This window comes from Rhineura floridana, chromosome 7 (assembly GCF_030035675.1).
Source record: "Rhineura floridana isolate rRhiFlo1 chromosome 7, rRhiFlo1.hap2, whole genome shotgun sequence".
Classification (NCBI taxonomy): domain Eukaryota; kingdom Metazoa; phylum Chordata; class Lepidosauria; order Squamata; family Rhineuridae; genus Rhineura; species Rhineura floridana.
The window spans coordinates 29,740,973-29,761,845 of record NC_084486.1 but is presented as its reverse complement, the minus strand read 5'-3'; the positions used below and the strand labels follow the sequence as shown (position 1 = coordinate 29,761,845).

The following is a 20,873-nucleotide window of genomic DNA, read 5'->3' as shown; positions in this document are numbered from 1 at the left end:
TCTCACCCATCCCTAGCTTTAAATGTGTGTTAAATGTGTTTTAAATATATGGTTTCTCTAAATTGTGCCCACTGGCTATGATCCAAAGAGCCTGTTTACTTTGACTATTATTATTATTATTATTATTATTATTATTATTATTAGCAGTGACGGGTAATGGGAGGTATGGCGCTGTGAGGAAGACATGCCAGTTAAGGGGAACTCGACCCAGACAACTGGTGGCTGTGCCGTGTTCCGGTCCTCCTCACACCCACAGGATTGCTGGTAGTCTTATCAGCCAACCCTCGGATCTCCAGTTGCTGCTTCTTAATGCCAGATCGGTAAATAATAAAACCTCCCTCATCCATGATTTAATTATGGATGAGGCGGCCGATCTGGCATGTATTACCGAAACCTGGGTGAGCGATCTGGGAGGTATTAATCTCTCCCAGTTGTGCCCACCTGGATATTCGGTCCAGCATCTGGGTAGATCCGAGGGTCAGGGAGGGGGAATCGCTGTGGTCTATAAAAGTTCCATTCCTCTCGTTAGGCACCCTATCCAGGTGGCTAATGGCCTGGAGTGTCTGCACATTGCGTTGGGTCAGCGAGACAGACTGGGAATACTGTTGGTGTACCGTCCACCCTGCTGCCCAACAGCTTCCCTAACTGAGCTGACGGAGGTGGTCTCGGATTTGGTGTTGCGATCCCCCAAGCTTCTGGTATTGGGGGATCTCAACATCCATGCCGAGGCCGCTTTGTCTGCAGCGGCTCAGGACTTCATGACCTCCATGACAGCCATGGGGCTGTCTCAATTTGTTACTGGCCCTACGCATGTGTCAGGACATACTCTAGACTTGATTTTTGCCACTGGGTTAGGGGATGGTGATCTGGGAGTGAGGAATTTTACATCTATTCCTTTGTCATGGACAGATCACCGCCTATTGAGATTTAGACTCAGATTGTCTTCTCCCCTCTGCAAGGGTGGAGGACCGATTAAGATGGTCCATCCCCGGAGACTAATGAATCCTGAGGGATTTCAAAGGGCTCTAGGGAATTTTCCGGCTGATAAAACTGACGATTCTGTCGAAACCCTGGTCACTCTGTGGAATACGGAAATGACCCGGGCAGTTGACACAATTGCCCCGGTGCGCCCTCTCCGTTGCAGAGCTCAATTGGCTCCTTGGTTTACCTCGGAGCTAAGAGTGATGAAGCAAGAAAGGAGACGGCTTGAGTGCAAATGGAGGCGAACTCCCGACGGCTGTAATTATGCTCTTGTGAAGGCCTCTACCAAACGTTATGTGAAGGCGGTGAGGGCAGTGAAGAAGCAGTACTTTGCTGCCTCTATTCAGTCATCTTGTAACCGGCCAGCGGAACTTTATAAAGTTGTCCGGGGACTTCTACACTCTGGTCCTCCGGATGCAATACAACCATCGATAGCCCGCTGTAATGAGTTTGCGAGGCACTTCCAAGATAAGATCACTAACATCCGCCGGGACCTTGACTCCAATATTGTAGCAGTTGAATCTAATGAGGTGTCCAGAACACAGTCTTGTCCGGTTTTATTGGATGAGTTTCAGTTGGTACAGCTCGAGGATGTGGACAAGGTGCTCGGACAGGTGCGGGCGACCACTTCTGCTCTGGACCCTTGCCCCTCATGGCTAATAAAAACTAGCAGGAATGGAACAGCCGGTTGGGCCAAGGAGGTGATTAATGCCTCTTTACGAGAGGGAGTGGTCCCACTCTGCCTGAAACAGGCAGTGGTGAGACCGCTCCTAAAAAAGCCCACCTTGGACCCAGATAATTTTAACAACTATAGACCGGTAACAAGTGTTCCATTTCTGGGCAAGGTTCTAGAGCGCATGGTCGCTCACCAACTCCAGGCTCTCTTGGATGAAACTGATTATCTGGACCCATTTCAATCGGGCTTTCGGCCGGGGTTTGGTACAGAAATGGCCTTGGTCGCCCTGTATGATGACCTCTGTCGGGAGAAAGACAGAGGGAGTGTAACTCTGTTGGTTCTCCTTGATCTCTCGGTGGCTTTTGATACCATCGACCATGGTATCCTTCTGGGGCGACTCACGGACTTGGGAATTGGAGGCACTGCTTGGCAGTGGCTGCACTCCTATCTTGGGAATCGCCTCCAGAAGGTGATGCTTGGGGAGCATTACTCGAGTCCCTGGATACTCCAATATGGGGTCCCGCAGGGTTCAGTTCTGTCCCCCATGCTCTTTAATATCTATATGAAGCCGCTGGGTGAGGTCATCAGGAGTTTTGGAGTGCGTTTTCAGCAATATGCTGATGATACGCAACTCTACTTCTTCTTTTCATCTTCCTCAGGTGAGGCTGTCAATGTTCTGAACCGCTGCCTGGCCCCGATAATGGACTGGATGAGAGCTAATAAACTGAAACTCAATCCTGACAAGACTAAGATGCTGTTGGTGGGGGGGTACTCTGCCCAGGTGGTTGATGTCAGACCTGCTCTGGATGGGGTTACACTCCCCCTAAAGGAGCAGGTCCGTAGTTTGGGGGTCTTATTAGATCCGCTCCTGTCACTTGAGGCTCAGGTAGCCTCGGTGGCACGGAATGCGTTCTACCAGCTTCGGCTGGTAGCCCAACTACGACCCTATCTGGACAGGGAGAACCTCGCCTCAGTTATTCACGCTCTGGTAACCTCTAGATTGGATTACTGTAATGCACTCTATGTAGGGTTACCTTTGAAGACGATTCGGAAACTTCAGCTAGTGCAGAATGCTGCGGCCAGAGTTCTTACTGGGACGAAGAAATTCGACCATATAACACCTATTCTGGCCCAACTGCACTGGCTACCTATATGTTTCCGGGCCAGATTCAAAGTGTTGGTTCTTACCTATAAAGCCCTTAACGGCATCGGACCGCAATATCTGATGTAACGCCTCTCTCGCTATGTACCTACCCGTTCACTGCGCTCGACATCTAAGGCCCTTCTCTGGGTCCCAACTCATAGGGAGGCCCGGAGAACAACAATTAGATCTAGGGCCTTTTCAGTGGTGGCCCCCGAATTATGGAATGCCCTCCCAGATGAGATACGCCTGGGGCCTTCTTTGTTATCTTTTCGGCGCCAGGTAAAAACCTACCTCTTCGCCCAGGCATTTTAAACTTTTAAACTTAAATTTAATTTTATTTTAAACTTAACTGTAATTGTATTTTTATTTTATTCGTATTTTAATTTTGTTTTTAAATATGTTTTATACTGTATGTTTTAATCCACACTTGTTCGTTTTTTAAATGTGGTTTTATTTTGCTGCACACCGCCCTGAGAGCTCGTTGCTATAGGGCGGTTTAAAAGCGTAATTAAATAAATAAAAATAAATAAATAAATTAATTAATTAATTAATATCCCATTTTTTCTCCAAGGAGTTCAAGGTGGTGTATAAACATGGTTCTCCCTGCCTCATTTAATCCCCACAATAACCCTGTGAGGTGAGTTAGGCTGAGAGGCAGTGACTGGCGCACAGTCACCCAATGAGCTTCATGGCTGTGTGGGGATTCGAACCCTGGTCTCCCAAGTCCTCGTCCAACACTAACCACTACACCATACTGGCTCAACTGGGATCAACTGAGAACAGAGCCAAGTCTTATGTAGATAGACAATAATCTGTACAGTTCCATCCAAACCCCCATTTCCTGGCTATGCTACAGCATGCTTGCTTACCTATTTATAATAGTAATCAGATTCCCACTCTGGAATTTAAGGTTAACAATAGTCCTATACACAATATGCTGGCACCTTGCTTCTATCAGTCTGGCTAATAACTAACACTTTAGAAAAGGCATGTATGCTAAGTGTATGTCAAAAAAAACATGCGCTGCAGTAAGATGGTGATAAACATTTTCTTGGCCCCTACAGGCAACTAGTGAGTGATCTGGAGCATGAGATCATACTGCTTATTTCAGAGCTTGAAAGCACACATATTTTATTAATGGCTGTATTTTCTCAAAATTCTTTTGAGCAAGCATCACAACCATATCACGTTATCCGATGTACATTGGATACCCAAGCTTTGGAAACTATTATTAACTCAGAAAGGGTACAAAATCAATGTTTATAAAACAGGAAGTCTGTTGCACTTTAAAAATGATAAATGGCTGTCAGCTGCAGGAAGAAAGGAGAGAAGAAAACATTAAAGGGATATGGAAGAAATTCTTTTTATGTGACTTATAATGGGAGCATCCCACTAATTTGAAGACAGCCATACATTGCTTTATTTGCATTTATCTGCAGAATGTTTTTAAAAGACAATAAACACCCAAACTAGTTAGATATGATCATTTTGTCCATCCTCAAAGTATCAGCTGTTTTACTCATTAGTTACATCTTCTATGTTACAGAAGCTTTGATAAAATAAGGTATGAAGCAGAAAGGAATCAGATCCCCAATTTATTTGGCTTGCCATTGGAGACACATACAGGATTAAATTACAGCATATTATAGGACTAAAGTGGTGATGGAATATTTACTGTGCCTTTGTAAGAGGCCTTCTCACTCCCCCCCCGCCCCCAATTCTTTACAAAAGGCTTTGAAGGCACTCCAAATTAATTTTTCTCCTTTATTAAACAAGCATTTCATATTTGTTATCGTACCTTTCATAATGTCTACGAGTACACGTAGCTGCACTTGTGCTTCCAGGGTTACCACCTAATTCATCATAAATATGTTTCCATTGTCGGCGGGCTGTTATCTGTAAAAGGGGCAATGGAAAATTTAATCTTGCATCTTTACAGATATTTGTGTGTGCAGTGTTTGAATTCACAGCAACAAATGTATATGTGAGACATTTAGAACAGCATGTACTACAAGCATTGCTAAATCCCCAGCACAATGCATTGAATATGTATCTATGGTTCTTTTTAAAGCAAAAAATATGACATTTGTTTCATATAAACCTCTTTTTTGTACAATTGGGTTTTACTGCTGTCTCATTATCAAGCAATTTTGCTATTTTGTGTGTGCAATTTCTTGAAAAGGAACTTCAATCAATTGAGGGCCATTAAGCATCAAAATGTATGCAGACAAATCCCTTGGTAAATTATGAGAATGAATCTCAAACTAAGCACAAATAATGATTACATAGTTATTTTAACTGAGTTAGTGAAAATGAATCCATTGCAAACCCTTAATCCATCACAGGGTCACCTAAATCCACACAGAAACACAGGCTGTAACTCTATATGTTGCAAGCTGTTTATTTTCATCCGTCTGTGTCACTTAAGTATATAGATCAAATGGTAATGAAATCTAAATGCTCTCCATTGTTAATATCTGAGCTATTTGGCTAAATGGAAGAAAATAAACATCTTATAAAGTATTAAATTGCAGGCTGTGTTTTTTTTTGGAGGGAGGTGCATAGAAAAATAGGGCCAACAGAATAATAGATAGACGACCTGGAAAAATAATTGCTCAGAATGCCACTTAATTATTTTCTATAGTCTAAAAAACAAAAAGAAAAACAGGAATTGGAGAGGGAAAACATAACAGTTAACTTTTTAAAGTGCAATTTTTAAAAAAGGAGGTGTTGTTGAAAATTGCTTAGAAGAGATTTTAAAAATTGTGAGTGAATTTTGTCATTTTTGTGGAATGCTGTAGGGCTTAATATATTCAAACCTGCATAATTCTTTATAACTACCCACAGTGCTGCCGATGGAGTTCACTTAGGAGCCAAAGGCAGCAATCAAAACAAAACAAGTATCAAAACTTGCAATCTGGGGGCCTGTAATTTTAATCTAAAATAGAGGAGACGAGTGGAGCAGTTAAATATTATAGGGTAAATGGTGACTTTCCTGCTCTACATAAAGATAAAATGCTTCCTTTGCAGAAACCCAGCTTCAAAAGCAAAAGACATGTTATTTGGTAATGTTATAATTTCAGAGAAACATCCTTGGAGCTTATCTTTGTTTTGTTCTCATTAGACATAACCACCGCCTACTTCTAGCTGATTAAATAAAAAATGTCTATTTGTTCATCAGTAGCATAAAATAACCTAAAACTTAGATAAGATTGTCTTCTATGTGGGCAAATTAAATATTCAGTTACAACTTATATGCAAAGCTTCCCCCCCTAACTTTAAGAAGAAACTACATTACTGTAAATATGACATGTATATACACCCTGATCCAATGATCCTCCTCCATATGCTATAGAGATGTTGTGTGCATAAAATAGCTGCTCCTGGCACACAATACCCTCCTAGATCTAGAGCACATTGTAAATCCAATGCTCTGCCTTCCATATGGGGAAACCAACAGAATATGACTTATGTATAGTGTCATTTATGCATATGCCATACATTGCACATACAGAAATGGGCACAATGGCGCAACAGGGCAGATGAGCCAGGACGCAGGCAAGGAACAAGAACATTGTGTTTTTATTATCCTTGGAGGTTGAAATAGTTCTTGAAATAGTTATGGGAGAGTGTTCATTCAAGCTTAGTATGGCTCACAGAAACAAAGTGCCAAGAAAGTCAATAATAACTCTTCTTGGATTCTGTGCCAAGTGGTATGAGTTTTGAAGATTAAAGTGAAAAACTGCTGTTTGGTTACGTTCATTGCACTTATTCAGTTATAAAATGGAATAACCCGGATGCACATGTACACTTTAGTAGAATGGATGCTCCTTTTCCTATCTATTCACATTTATTTTTAAGGTGAAAATGTTTAATAGAAGACTTTTTTTACTAATTCTAATTCAATGTCTTTTGGCAGTCATGCTCTGAAATCAATAGGTCAGCACCACTTTTATTTACCATAGTGATTATGCTAAGTTATGCTGACATGGCACTGAAAGACCCTGTTCCTGGAATTCATGACACCATGTCTTATTTAAACTGCAAAAACCATGTCTTATTTAAATTTAAAAAAATAAGGCCTAAAACTTGATGTTATAATCTTCTTAAAGGATGTGAACAAAGCAAAATAGTTTCTGGAAAGTTCACAAATTGCCATGATTGTTATATTTAGGACATGATCACCCACATAAAAGTGATAATTTATCAAATTCTTTCCTCCATTTTTCCTTTGTGAAAAACACATAAATTTGGTCAGGATCCCCACACATGCCCCCTGCTGTTGTTCAGTTATGCTATATTCCATTCCGGGCTGGCACAGTGTAACTTACCAAGTCAAATTCTGTGACTTGGTAACTTACCCAGTCTGCTTCTGTGTTGGAATTGTTTTTTAATATGTTTTTAAACCTTTTTTTAAAATATATATATGTTTTTTAACCTTTTTAAAAAAGATACCTTCAAAGCTTTTTTAAAAAATGTTTTTAAAGTTGTTTTGTTTTAATGTATTTTAAAGTCTGTTTTTATGATGTTTTAAAGTGTTTTTAGTGCTTTTGTTCCGCCCTGGGCTCCTGCTGGAAGGGCCAGATAGAAATCAAATAATAAATAAAGAAATAAAGAAATTCAGCCCACCAGCCACGTATAGCAGCCTACCAGGGCCTCAGTAATCTTACTGCTTTGTTGGCAGTCTGGAATTGCAAAAAGCAGGCCAAACTGCCAATACTTGATGAGCTCCATTTGGTGGATCACAAGTTGTGCACAACTGTTCTATACAAAAGTTACCATCAAACTGGAAAATGCAGTATGGTTCCAATTGTTTAAAGTTATGAATAACTTCTTGCTAGATACAAATGCCACTTTCCTTCCATTCTAATGTTGTAAATGGCCTCTTCATTGCAGTATTTGCTCTAAGTCACAAGATCTTGGGAATGCCAAGGTCATATTCTGCCTTCCCACAGTAATATAGATAGCAACCAATTTGTGGCCTCTGTCATGTTTCCCTGGTTTCACAACAATCATCATCATTATGTAATTGATTTTACCAGATTCTCTGAGGAATCAAGGTACTTCCTGTGGTTAAAGTTAGGTCATTAAAGGTGTGAAACAAACTTTCCTCATGGTATCTTATAGGAACCTGGTTTTAAGAAACTGTAAAGAGAAGGACTTTGGAGGACCCACCTGTAAGGTATGTTTTTGATATTTGGTTCAAAAATAATCAATTTTAATGCATTTTGTTGTTCTGCTCCTGCTCAGAGGTGCAAAAACATTTGCTGTTTGTCATTTAACCATTTGTTCTGAGGCAGTAGTTCACAATTGCTGATAACAGCTTAGAGCTGTCAGTCTTTCCAAGAAAAAAGGAATATGATAGAATAGAATAGGTTCAAGCCTACCATCACTTTTGTTTCCTCCAAAGAACAATCCTTATAGGTTTGAAGCAGGTGGGGACTTGCTGTGTTAGAGAGTCGCTTAAGTTTATGCCTTTGAATAGTATCTTTGGATAGCAGTAAAAGTAGTAGTTGTAGTAGTAGTAATGAAATAATAAAATAATAACATCTGCATTTTCTCAGTTTTATTGAGATGGATCAAATTTATAGCCAATTAAAATGAGAAAAGAAAAAACATTGTAATTTGTTTGAGCTATCCTGCTCTACACAAGAGGTGTCACTCCTTCCATCTTTAAGAAGAAAACTGTATAGATGATTTCAAATGCCAGACTTAAAAGCAGCAGGTTAAAACAGATAAAGGGGCAAATCTGAAATACAGAGATATTAAGATAGCACAAGCGGGGGCCCGCAACAAAATGTTGCAGTCTGTAATATTTGTTCAGGGTTCCGGGCACTCTGTTCGCCCCCCAACCAACAGCAAATCAGCATTTCATGCCAACTGTTCAGTCCCCATTTGAGCTGTTTTGTGTTCCCCCCTCCATTCTGATGTGGGGTAGACACTCTCATGCCCAATTCCAGCTACATTAACATCTTTGATTTCTATGTTGATTTCTATGTTATGGAAAAAATAGCTTCTCAGCATGAACCAGGAAATGACCTATGCAGACAATACAATTGTCCTCTCTACCCTTTTTATATCTAGATGCCTCTTCCTCTAACCTCCTTTCACAGCCATTCCATTCTTCCCCCCATCTGGTTTTCCATTTTTCCCTTCTCAGTAAGCAACCCATGGTCATTGGGTTGCTTTGGTGGGTTTTCTCCATATGAGGGCTTTTTCCCAAAAATATTTTTATTATATTTATGCAAACCTCAGGTTATCACAACTCCGCTGATACTTTTCTCTTGAGTGTGGGTGGTGCCGTTTTGGCTACATAATCTACCTCACTCCATCTTAGAAATCTCTGACTCTCCAAGTTTAAACTTATTATGAACTGATCAGCTCTGATCAGTCAAACATTCTGACAGTAGGGGACATTTCAAGGTCTTTGAGGAACACATCAGTCATTAAGGCTCATTACCAATATTATTATTGTTTTGGTCAATACTCTTTCTACTGCCCATTACTCTTATCAGGTGACACCATAATGGTAGCCGGATCAAGACAGCAAAACCCATGAGTGTATATAGCATCTTATGTCTGAGCTATTTATAGTTAAATGGAGCCTCCATGTTCAGATGCATTATATCTCTGAGTTCCAGGTGCTGGGTATGGATCATAGGGTAAGGACATCACCTTCATGCCCTGTTTATGAACTTCCAGACCATGATGTGACTGCTGCTTTGGCAACGGAATGCTAGATTAAGCAGGCTTGGCCTCATCAAATGGGACAATTCTTACGTACAAGCTGCACCTCAAAGTTCTGTACAAATTAATCTTATGAACTGCAGGTATAGCTTGGCATCCCACTGAAGAACAAGCATCTGTTGAGTTGAAAAGCAGACATGAGCTAACAGTATGCAATTAAGATCACATAACGGGGTGGTCTCTCAAACAGAGAACACCACCACAGCCAATGTGAATTAGAAAATGAATTTGGAGGAAATCAGTATATATTTGGAAATTGTGTCAATATAGGCACCCTTTGATTTAAAATGATGAATGATGATGAGAAGCCTGGTTTTGAATATAGTACATATGGGGGAAATGCCTCCAGTGAGACAATGTCACTTCCAAAACACTGATTTAATATTAACTCTGAGGAAAATAAGCCATTTATTTTGAGTCAGAATCGCCCCCATACTAAGGTGTTCTAGACTGTTCAGAGAACAAGAAGAGATATTTGGCTGAATACAGTAATAAATTGCTTTTAATTTACACCTCTGTCAAGCCAGTAATAAATTCATTCATTCAAGAATGAGTTTTCATGTTGAAGTTAAGCAATAGCCAACCTGTAGTGGGTTTATCAATTCCCAGCTTGGCAGCCATAGGTGGACAACCGCCTGCGACAATAAATCAGTCATCATGGACCAGTGTCATCTATGGCTATTTGGTAACAGCACTTTCACATATTTAGGTTATAATGCAACAGTGATGATTCCCAAATGGATAATATAACAAGTTAATGCTACCAACATTGAACTAGAATTCTCGGGGCACCACATGCCAGTGTATGTTCTGCTGATTTCAGAACTCTACAATAATTTCCCAACATATAGAAGGCCTCAGTAAAAGCAAGAACAGAAAAGATTTTGGCCCTTACATCTACTTAAGTAGCAGAAATGCAGTATGCATTTATAAATAAATAAAAGTGGAATCTTAATTGGGATTATGAGTACTAATGCAAATCTGCCACTTGGATCTGGTTCAGATGCATGCTGATCTGTATTCAAGTCTTCTAATCTTCATTATCCTGGGAACTAAGGGACTGCACATGCACTGGGTATTTTGAGGCATCCTGTTGAACCAGGAACCCCTTCTGTCTCACTAAAAAGCTGCTGCTAAAAGTATTTAAAAACTGGAAATGGTCTGTCTTCAAGTCGATTCCGATTTATGGCGACCCTACGAATAGGGTTTTCATGGTAAGCGGTATTCAGAGGTGGTTTACCATTGCCTTCCTCTGAGGCTGAGAGGCAGTGACTGGCTCTAAGTCACCCAGTGAGCTTCATGGCTGTGTGGGGATTTGAACCCTGGTCTCCCAGGTTGTAGTCCAACACTCCAACACTCTAACCACTATGCCACACTGGCTCTATTTATTTTATTTATTTATTTTGTTCAATTTATATACTGCCCACAGCCTGAAGGCTCTCAGGGCGGTGTACAGCTAAAAGTATGGGGACCCCCAAATGGAGAGAAAATATGGGCATGGGGCTCTTATTCCTCCATGTCCATCAATGAGGGGCATGCAAAAGTGATGCTAGTATTGGCATCCTATCTCTTCTGCCTCATCGTTCCTGCTCAGATCAGGGAAGCTGCCTCATGCACCTGCCTTAGTTGAATTGTTTGCAACAGAACATGAACTGCTGGCTGGGTGGGCAGACATCCCCTTAAGCTCAGTTTGGTCAAAGTGATGGAAGCTTAAATCAGAACTGCTAACTTCTGCCCAGTATGAAATCTCAATTTGTAAGTTTCACTCTACTGAAAAGAAGAATGTCTCAAACGTAACATGGTGTGAAAAATACAATGAATGTGGCATTTAAGGAGAGAGGTATTATATATTATAAGCATGATAAAGGTGACAGGTAACATCTGGGAAGAGGGTTTAAAAATATATTTTTAGCCATTTTAATAGATACACACTTACCTAGGAGTAAGTCTCATTGAAACCAATGGAGCTTACTTCTGAATTGACATGTACTAGATTGCAGCCTAAGGTATAATCTTATGGACAAATTAGCAGGGAGCAAGCTAAGGGAGCAGGGAGCAAGCTGTACTGAACACAGTGAGACTTACCAAGGAAGTATGCATAAGGCACCATCTCTGTTACCTTTTTGGCACCTATTGAAGACTTTCCTCTTTCCACAAGCTTTTTAAGTTGAGACCTATCCCAGTCTGCGTCTGTGTTGGAATTGCTTTTTAATATGTTCTTAAAAACCTTTTTTCTCCTAAACAATACATTTTTAACCCTTTTTATTTAAGATGTTTTTAAAGCTTTTTTTAAAAAAAATGTTTTTGAAGTTGTTTTGTTTTAATATTTTTTAAGGTCTGTTTTTATGATATTTTAAAGTGTTTTTAGTGCTTCTGTTTGCCGCCCTGGGCTCCTGCTGGGATGAAGGGCGAGACATCAATCAATCAATCAATCAATAATAACATGGCACAAAAAATGACCAGATTGTTAGAAAACGTTAAGGGCTATCTGGACTTCTCTTTGTCACTGCTCAACACTTCATTTTACTTTGCTGTTTTTGTGTGTGTAAATTGCACACTTATTTGAATAGGAAATACTGAGCAATATAAGATAAAGATTTAAGACGTGTCACTAACTTGATGGCTCCAATTTAAAACACTTTACTAATTACACCCTGTAACAGCATTCACAGAAGGAAGTCCCACTGAGTTCAATAGGGCCCAGTAATTCATTACTTTTTTGAGGAACAAGTGGGTAATTCCTTTACATTTTGATAATAATAGAAGTAATTTTATTACTTTTGTGGAGTAATTGTAATGTTTCCAGCATTACTTTTGGGCATTACTTTGGGGGGGGAGCAGGGGAAGTCTTCTGCTCCTCTGATTTGTGGATGAAAATCGCATGCCTCAAACTGGGCTTCTGTGCAGCGTCGCTCTTCCCTCGTGCTCTGTGGGTGGGTAGGAGGCGACGAGGGAGGAGGTGGAGAGTGAGACTGGGTGGAGTGGAGAAAACAATTCTTTAAAAAAATGGACGGTGGTGGAGAAGAATGGAGTAGAGGGAGAAAGGAGCCAGAGGGCAAGAACATGGATAGAGGAGGAGAAGGAGGCAGCAGCAGAATGGAGATAAAGAACTGTGGAGGTGAAAGATGACAATGTGTGTGTGTGAATACTGTGTTTGCACTTGGCACACAAAGTAGCCTCCACCACCCTCTCTGGCTACTATGCTGCATTTGCAGTATTTTAACTTTTTTGCATCTCAGGGGAAATGTTTGCTTGGGTGAGTGTCCCTCAGTTGGTGACAGGGCAGGGTCCGGGAGGTGGTTAAGTGAGAGAGATTATGCTTGCTGGCTGGGGGGCGGGGGTTGCACTTGGTTTGACATACATGCAAAGATCTGAGTAGTGGCCTCTGCCTCCCTCCCCACCTCCCTTACCAGCGGAGAGACCACCATTGCTATCTTATGGATAAAAAGAATTATTCTACTACTTCTGTATCTGTGTGTTTATTTTTAATGTTGTTTTAGGCTACTTAGATCTGCAGCAGCCAAGGCCAGCACCTTGTAGGCGTGTGTTTTTTTAAAAGCAACTGAAATGTAATTATAGTGATTACTTTTGAGAAAAAGTAATCAGTTATTCTCAGAGCAATTGTAATTGTAATGGTAATTTACTACCTTTTTGTGCCATGTAATTGTAACTGTAATTTCTTACTTTTTAAAAGTAATCTTCCAAGCTATGGGCCCAGGCATGTAGTTTTATCATGCACATTTGTTTTAAAACTGCTAATTTAATCTACCTTTTGATAATTTTATTATGTCTGCTTTTGAAGTTGTTGATTTTATTGGTATTTTCTAATGAATATTTTATAGTATTTCATGTTAAACAGCTTAAAGGTTTGTTATTAAGTAGTATGTAAATCTTGTTAAATAAAACAAAATAAAATAAGGTAGCAACTCTATCAGGATGATAGGAAAAGTTCCTTATGGAAAGATAATATGTTGTATAATATGCATCCTGGTATTCAGTAACAATTTTTTTATGGTTGCCAGCCACTCATTCTTTGCCTGGCCAGCCAGGCATGCTCAAACTATGGTAGCTGAGTAAAAATGCCCACAACCCTGTTTGTTGGCCTATTTTATGTGGTTGGGTGGGTGAGTGAGTGCATGTGTGTGAAACATGAGAGGAAATTATTCACACATTTGGGGGGGCTTTACTGGGTAGCATCAGCTTTTATTCTGTAACATTTTCCCCGTAGCAAAAGGAGATGCATTATAAATTTGGATGGTATTAAAAAGGGGCAGGCAGAACACTCTACTATTAATTCAATTATGTTGTGTTTTTGTTAGCTATTTAATCTTAGTGAAGTCTTAGCGGAATATCTGTCCATCCAGGCAAATAAAAGAGAACAAGAGAAAAGAGAGAAAGAGGGAAGGAGGGGAAGGGGAGTGGTGTATTAGTGGGCAAACAGCAATGAGCTGTTGCTTTGGAGCAATATCTTCATAATAATCAAAGCACTCCAAAAAGGCATCCCGTATGCCATTAAATTTATATAAAGTATTCTTCCAAACAAACATTGTGTGCTTCCGGGATGCCAGTTCTATGAGTTCTACCACCCAGGCATCAATATTGGATGGAAAGGTAGATTTTGAAGTCTTCAAATCCAGTTGCTTAGCAACTAGGCCACGCACTGCATCCAAGCCGCATGCATCTGGGATATTTCTATTGATATTGTGAAGCTACATGGACTGTTTTATTTTTAATTTGTAACTATGGATATGTTTCAGTAATAGCTGTATGTAGCTAATTGGTTTCAGTAATTATTGTTTGTAGCTTGGTAAAAACTGCTACTGTCACCATCACCGTAAAGGGCCTTTGATTATGCAGAGCAGTGTAGCCTGTTATTTATTTATTTATGCCATTTAAATATGCATTGTCAGCTTTAGGAACTGGAAAAAATACACATCTACTTTAATTGCAACTTTCCTCAGATGAAGTTTAGCAGGTTACAAGCCTAGGCATCCTTTCTTCAAAGAAAGACCCAATGAATACTTTTAACTTATGCTGTGTTTTCATGTGGCTGTCTTGCTCTCTGGAACTTTTTAATGTTTGTATTATCTACTGCTTGATATGACTTTTTTCAACCTTCCTCTGTGCTTTATGTTTTTAATGATACCTTATTGAATTGTATTATTGTTTTTGTGATTTCAGTTTTTAATATTTTCTATATATTGCTCAGAGAACAACAGTTAATTTGGGGTCTGCCAAATATAGTAGATAAATTAAAGTTGGGTTTACTCCACATTAGAGAGCCAGTGTGGTGTAGTGGTTAAGGTGTTGGACCACGACCTGGGAGACCAGGGTTTGAATCCCCACACAGCCATGTAGCTCACTGGGTGACCTTGGTGAAGTCACTGCCTCTCAGTCTTAGAGGAAGGCAATGGTAAACCCCCTCTGAATACCGCTTACCATGAAAACCCTATTCATAGGGTCACCGTAAATCGGAATCGACTTGAAGGCAGTTCATTTTACTCCAAATTAAATAAGCATAGAATCAGACACTCAGATACAGACCAAAGAAAGTCAACTAAAGCTAACAAATACATGTATTTGTTCACTTTTTGCCTTATTGTCACAACCACAGTTATGTTAGTTAACAGCACAAGGAATAAAATGAGAGAATAGGCTTTATTCTTTGGGACAAATACCAGAGTGATTACATTTTAGTTTAAATTAATTTCATCTTTTGTTTTTCTCTGTTACTTCATTATAGAATAGATGCAGCCCAGATTTATACTCAGTAAACAGAGCAAAATAAATAAATAAACATCTATATCTATATATTTTGCATTCAACTGTGGCAGGAAATGCACAAAGTAATCTGAGAATCACGGGCAGGAAAATATTTCCAATGATGATAATCTTATGTCAAATGGGCTTTATTATAGATGCCATCTTTATGTGCCATATTAAAGCAGCTCTTTCTTCTCATTTAAAGATCTTAATCGCAGTTTGTTGCTCCAACATTTTATTGGTTTAGAATACATGCTGTAAAATGTACAACCATCAAATTTCCCCGTGAGCTAAAAATAAAGTGGCCATGTCCGATATGGTTAGTTGATAAAAAGTGTCAGAGTGTTCCCCTTCCCCCATGACTTTGGATAACTTCCTGTTTACGTAGCCTTGACCCTTGTCTAATAAAGATCTTTTACCATTCACAGTAAAGAAAGATACTGCACCAAGCTATTCCTTAATGGACAATGCTGATTACTTTTGAAAGCATTTAATACATTTCCCATATTCAACATGAACAGATGTCAGGGACTATGCCAAGTGAAATTTTGTTTTATGCAATCTTGGCTTGTTATACAAGAATAGCCCTTTCTCAACATGGGAAAAAATTACAGACCCAACCAATTTCCTTGACAGGGAAGAGTTACACATGTTTTCCACTCAAGAGGTTTTTTTTCTTTGAAAAGTTTACAGTTTTGCCAAACCTGGAACTAATTGGGGCTTTTTCCAAAAGAAGCCCACAGTGTGTGTATGTGTACTACATTATTATTTCCTTTGTGAGTGTTTTTTTAAAAACACCACCACCAAAACAGGGGAAAGTTACATTGCACATTTTTTTATTTAAGTTACTTAAACACTTACTGTTTCATATCCTCCCAGTTTTTGAGCAGCTTGAAACATAGTCCAAAGGTTAACTGTTAGAGGGACAATAAGTATTTAGATAAGCATTGCATTAACCAACGTCTTTCAAAGAAATGCAAATCAAACAGTTTTTCTTTTACAATGAAGCAAAAGATAACAATCACATCTACACACAAAAAAAGGTTGGGGGGAACACAAACAATCTGCAAATTACATTTACATAATTCAAAGAGCAAACATTGGCTTTGCACATATACCATTCTTTTCTTAAAATCACAAGGGAAAACATTTTGTTGAGATCTAGTTTCAGGTATAAAAGAAATTATTACTGAGCTCAAATTAACTTCCAGGATATGAAACAAACAGCATTTCTTTAAAAAAAAGAAAAGAAAGAAAGAACCTTTGTTTTTATGTTCCTATATAAAACTAACATAGTTATTGGAAAGAGTATTTTTTAAAAATGCCATTTCGTTAATATAGCATTAAACTGGAGTGCACACAAAGCAGTCATTGATTATACAAGTATTTACTGCCATTCAAATAGGAGACTTTGGCTGGGATCCAGAGTTCCACATGAGGAAGCAGGCTTCTACAAGTGGACCAGCCAGTTTTGTCATGCATGTAGTCTGCAGAATGAGGAAAATCAAGAGGCATCCAGACTCTATTTCCCACATAGGGCTGGCTACCTCAGGCAATCTGACATCTGCACCCCAGCATTCTCTAAGACATCACAAGAGATCTTGGTGCACATCTCACAGAATATGCACTGCTTTATGTGCACCCCCAAAAACTGTTACCACTCCCAAAAAACCAGATGAGTTGTTGGAGTAGACAGCATGCAATCGCTTGTGCAAAAGCACAAGTATTATTTTATCTTCTGTGCAGTTCATGTGCTGTTGGCCAATGGTTGGCTGGTGATTATGTGAACACTTAGTACAGTGCTTTCCAAACTTCATACCTACAGGGAGCATCTACTTGTCTGCTGAAGAACCCCTGAGATATGTCATGGAAGCACTACATGTTGAAAAAGATAATGGCTAATACTCTAGGCAGGAATGGGGAACTGTGGCCCTCCAACTCCCATCATCCCTGACCATTAGTAGCATCGTATGGGAAAAGTTTAAATCCAGCAACAACTGGAGAGCTAATGGATGGGGGCAAGCATTCTTTCCTACAGGGAGGTTTGTTCATGATTTTCTCATTGAAGAACCCTTGATAAGCTTCCAAGGAACTCCAGTGTTCTAGGCCATCCAATGATAATGTCTGACATTTTGAGACGTTCAAAGGTAAACACCCAGGGAAAATTCTTACTGCCATGCTGCCTAGCCTGAAAGTATATTTTGGCTGGGTTTGGCCAAAGACAAGCCTATGCCCTGGGTATCCCACAAAACATGGTTTATTGTATCATGGGTGCATTTGCACCATACCTATCGACATTTTGCTTCAAGAATGGATCACAGTACCTCCATCAGATTCTTGACAATTTGAGCATTTTATTTTTTAAAAGTGCAAAGCTTCCCGCACTCATGGTAATAAAGGTAAATTTTAAAAGGCAACAGAAACATCTATGAAAACTTGAAGGCGGGCGGAACCCTATAGTGGATACAGAGGAAGAAAACATGTATAGCCCCATGCTCCTCTCCTAGTATCCCGGTCATGACTGTTGTGTATCTACATACAATCTGCATCATGAGTACTTTTTCTGTTTTCCTGCTGACTGCCCCATTTTGCAACTAGCATAAAATACTTAACCATGATATATACTGCTGTTTTAAACAATTCCTGCTATTGCTGATGTTGAACTGAGTGTCCAATGAAGCAAATATGACTGACATCATCAGACAGGATGGCTCACAGAATTTTGGTTTATGCTAAACAAATGCCTCCAAGCATCCAAAATGGCAATGCTCATGGACGTTTCAGAATGGCTAACTAAAGCTTGGTCCACTAAGGAGCTGGCAAAAATGAATATCTTTAGCATATATTCTATGAAAGTATGTGAATTCACATGATGTGGATGTCACTTGTTGACTTTTGAACTCAGATCAAAGAACTCTGAGAGATAGACATAAATATTAATCCTCTCATGTGATTATACTTTCCTGTATGATCATGACATTTTTAAATTTTCCATATGTCTGTGCTTTAATTTGATTGTCTCTTTTAATGAAAGTTTTCTTAATGTTTAAAGGGGAAAAGGGCCCCAAACACTTGTAGACTATTCTGCAATGAGCATTTTATAGAATATAAGAAAATAGGTTCAACTGCATTTTTGCTCCCTTTACCCCATGGTAGAGCTTCTCATACTGGTACTATTTGAATTTTGCTTCCAAAATATTACATAAATAATGCGTGTTCTCCAGTGAGTAGTACTAATTACTGAACCACATAGCACAGCAACGAAAATTCATTATACCTATATACCAATAGAGGAATTATATTATCTAAACTGGTTCTTCCAACTCATGCATTTACACATGTCAAGGTAGACAAACACAATGAGTAATCCTGGCCACCTTATGAGCAGCTCCATTACTCTTGAGTAATCTTGCTAAAACAGGCAGGCAGCACTGGGAAACATGAAGCACCCAGCTGAATATCAAACAATCCAGTTTATCTCAGTGACATGTTGCAGAATGATCTTACACTAACACTGGATAATTGAGGTCCAACAGATTCCCCCAACCCCAGCTTTTAAAAATGTGCCTCTTTATTAGTAACATAAGGGGGGTGTTTAACATTAAAAACACAGACACACACCTCATCCCAAAATGTTCTAAATAAAAAACCTTCACTGAACCTTGTACTCTCCCTGAGCTATCAAGAGCTTTGCCTAGGCCTTGATTTAATCGGAAAAATGCATAATGCAACAAAGCTGTTCATAGAACATTAATTTTACTTCTATTTCAAGCAGCCAGTTTTTCAGGCAAACATTATAATCATTTTGGAGTTATATAAGTTTATAATAGCTGTTAGAGGTCTGTTGCAATCAGTGTCAATTGCTATTAGGTATGTAAATTGTTATGTAAAACATACAGGTTTGACATTCTTCATCAAAATAACACACAGCTTTAATTTGGGGAGATAGGCACGAATAAGTCATCCTTCCTTTAGAATAATTTAGATACCTTACAGTCTATTAAAAAGCACACCTTTTATAGTTTTTCTTGTTCATTCTTCCATGTTACAGAATGTTTATGCAAAATGTAATTACAGTTGCATGTTCTCTATCAATTATTGCTTTTATAAGCCATCTCAAAAGTGTTCGTTCCAAAGCAATTCTGAGCTTTGTGCTGTGATGTGTTTAAACCAATCCTGTCTATTTTTATACTCTGTGACCTCCTTCACCTACTTTCTGGCCACCTTTAAATGTCTTCCTTTTATATCTGTGGGATTTTTTCCCTCCACAAGGAACATATGCATACAATAAAAGTATGTTGTATTATTAATTCAAGGAAAGACATTACCTCCAGTGTTTATCAAAGAGAGAGAAAAAACAGGAATCGTTTTAAACATGCCAGTTTCTAGTTGAGAGCAGTGTATTTTAAAACTATAAATTTCCAGCAGCAATTGCCCAAAAGGAAGAGACACTACAAGACCTGGGATGGAAAATGTATTTGTAGATATAAACACCACAGTGACAACTCGCGTTTCAAAAGGTCCCAGTGTGCATATATGTATGTGTGTATGCATGTGTTTTCCTGTTCAACATTTTTATTGGCTGGGATACAAAGATCCACTCATTCTTTCTATGGGAACGTTAGGATCCTGTTTCTCAAACAGCATCCTATTCCCTTACCCTGCAAAAAAAAAAATCCACATGGCAAACTGCGTTGAAACCTGAAGAGATTTTCAAAAGTAGTTTGCTTTATGGAATGGGGGAGGGAGGGTCTGCTCCAAGAAACAAAGTCAAAAATCCCACTGGGCATGCTCAAGCTCTGTAAGACTTTAGATCCTGTCTGATAATTTTATAATAAATGAACAATGAAGAGAGAGAGAGAGAAAACGTGCTAAAGACAGGCATATCAGCCCACAAAGTTGTCCCACCTTATCAAGCCAATCAGACCCAATAGCCAAACTGTATTGAAATGTCAACCAAAAATGCAATGAAAATTCTACTTACTCTGTTTAAAACCAAGGTACGGAATTCGTTCGATTGGTGTTTTTCTTTCTTTCATATATTTATAAAGTGCCACAAGGAATGCCTGTTCATCCGCTCTGCATTCTTCACCTACAGAAACCTTTGATTTATCCTCAACTGAGCCCTTTTTACAGTTGTTATTTTTGGTTTTGGGCAAAGGCAATTTAGCCTCACATTTTACCTGGAAGAAAAGAGGAGATGCCAAATTAGACCATGAAAACTGTCTGATCCAGCTTTCTTTCCCATTTAAGAGATGACCCCCTTCTGTTCCATCACCTCCTCTCTTTCTCCGAAGACCAAGCTGCATTTGTTTAGGACAAAACAAACAAATAAAAAAATTAACACTCTGTGTTTTAGTCACAATATTTTGGAATGGTCACATCTAAAATGGTTTGCAGTGCAAATATAACTGTTAACAAAGTGCTCTGCCTCACTGTCATCCTGAGTATATCCCATAGTACCTTGCCTTTTAAAGCTTTGCTCTTCATGTGACAGTGCCAGGCAAGAGGTTGTATCAGCACAACAGAGGAAAGAAACAGCAGTGCACACTAGCTAACCTG

At 39.2% G+C, this 20,873-nt stretch overlaps 1 protein-coding gene across 3 annotated transcripts in view; it reads right to left on the bottom strand.

The window, feature by feature from the left end:
* Positions 1–20,873, bottom strand: part of ARID5B (AT-rich interaction domain 5B) — a 241,846-nt gene that overhangs the window by 41,418 nt on the left and 179,555 nt on the right. For all 3 annotated transcript variants that reach the window (XM_061635111.1, XM_061635112.1, XM_061635113.1), the window contains 3 exons: positions 20,296–20,494; positions 16,173–16,225; positions 4,600–4,697 (listed from right to left, as the gene is read on the bottom strand). In XM_061635111.1, the coding sequence (XP_061491095.1) occupies positions 4,600–4,697; positions 16,173–16,225; positions 20,296–20,494 (350 nt within the window). The remainder of the gene's footprint in view (positions 1–4,599; positions 4,698–16,172; positions 16,226–20,295; positions 20,495–20,873) is intronic.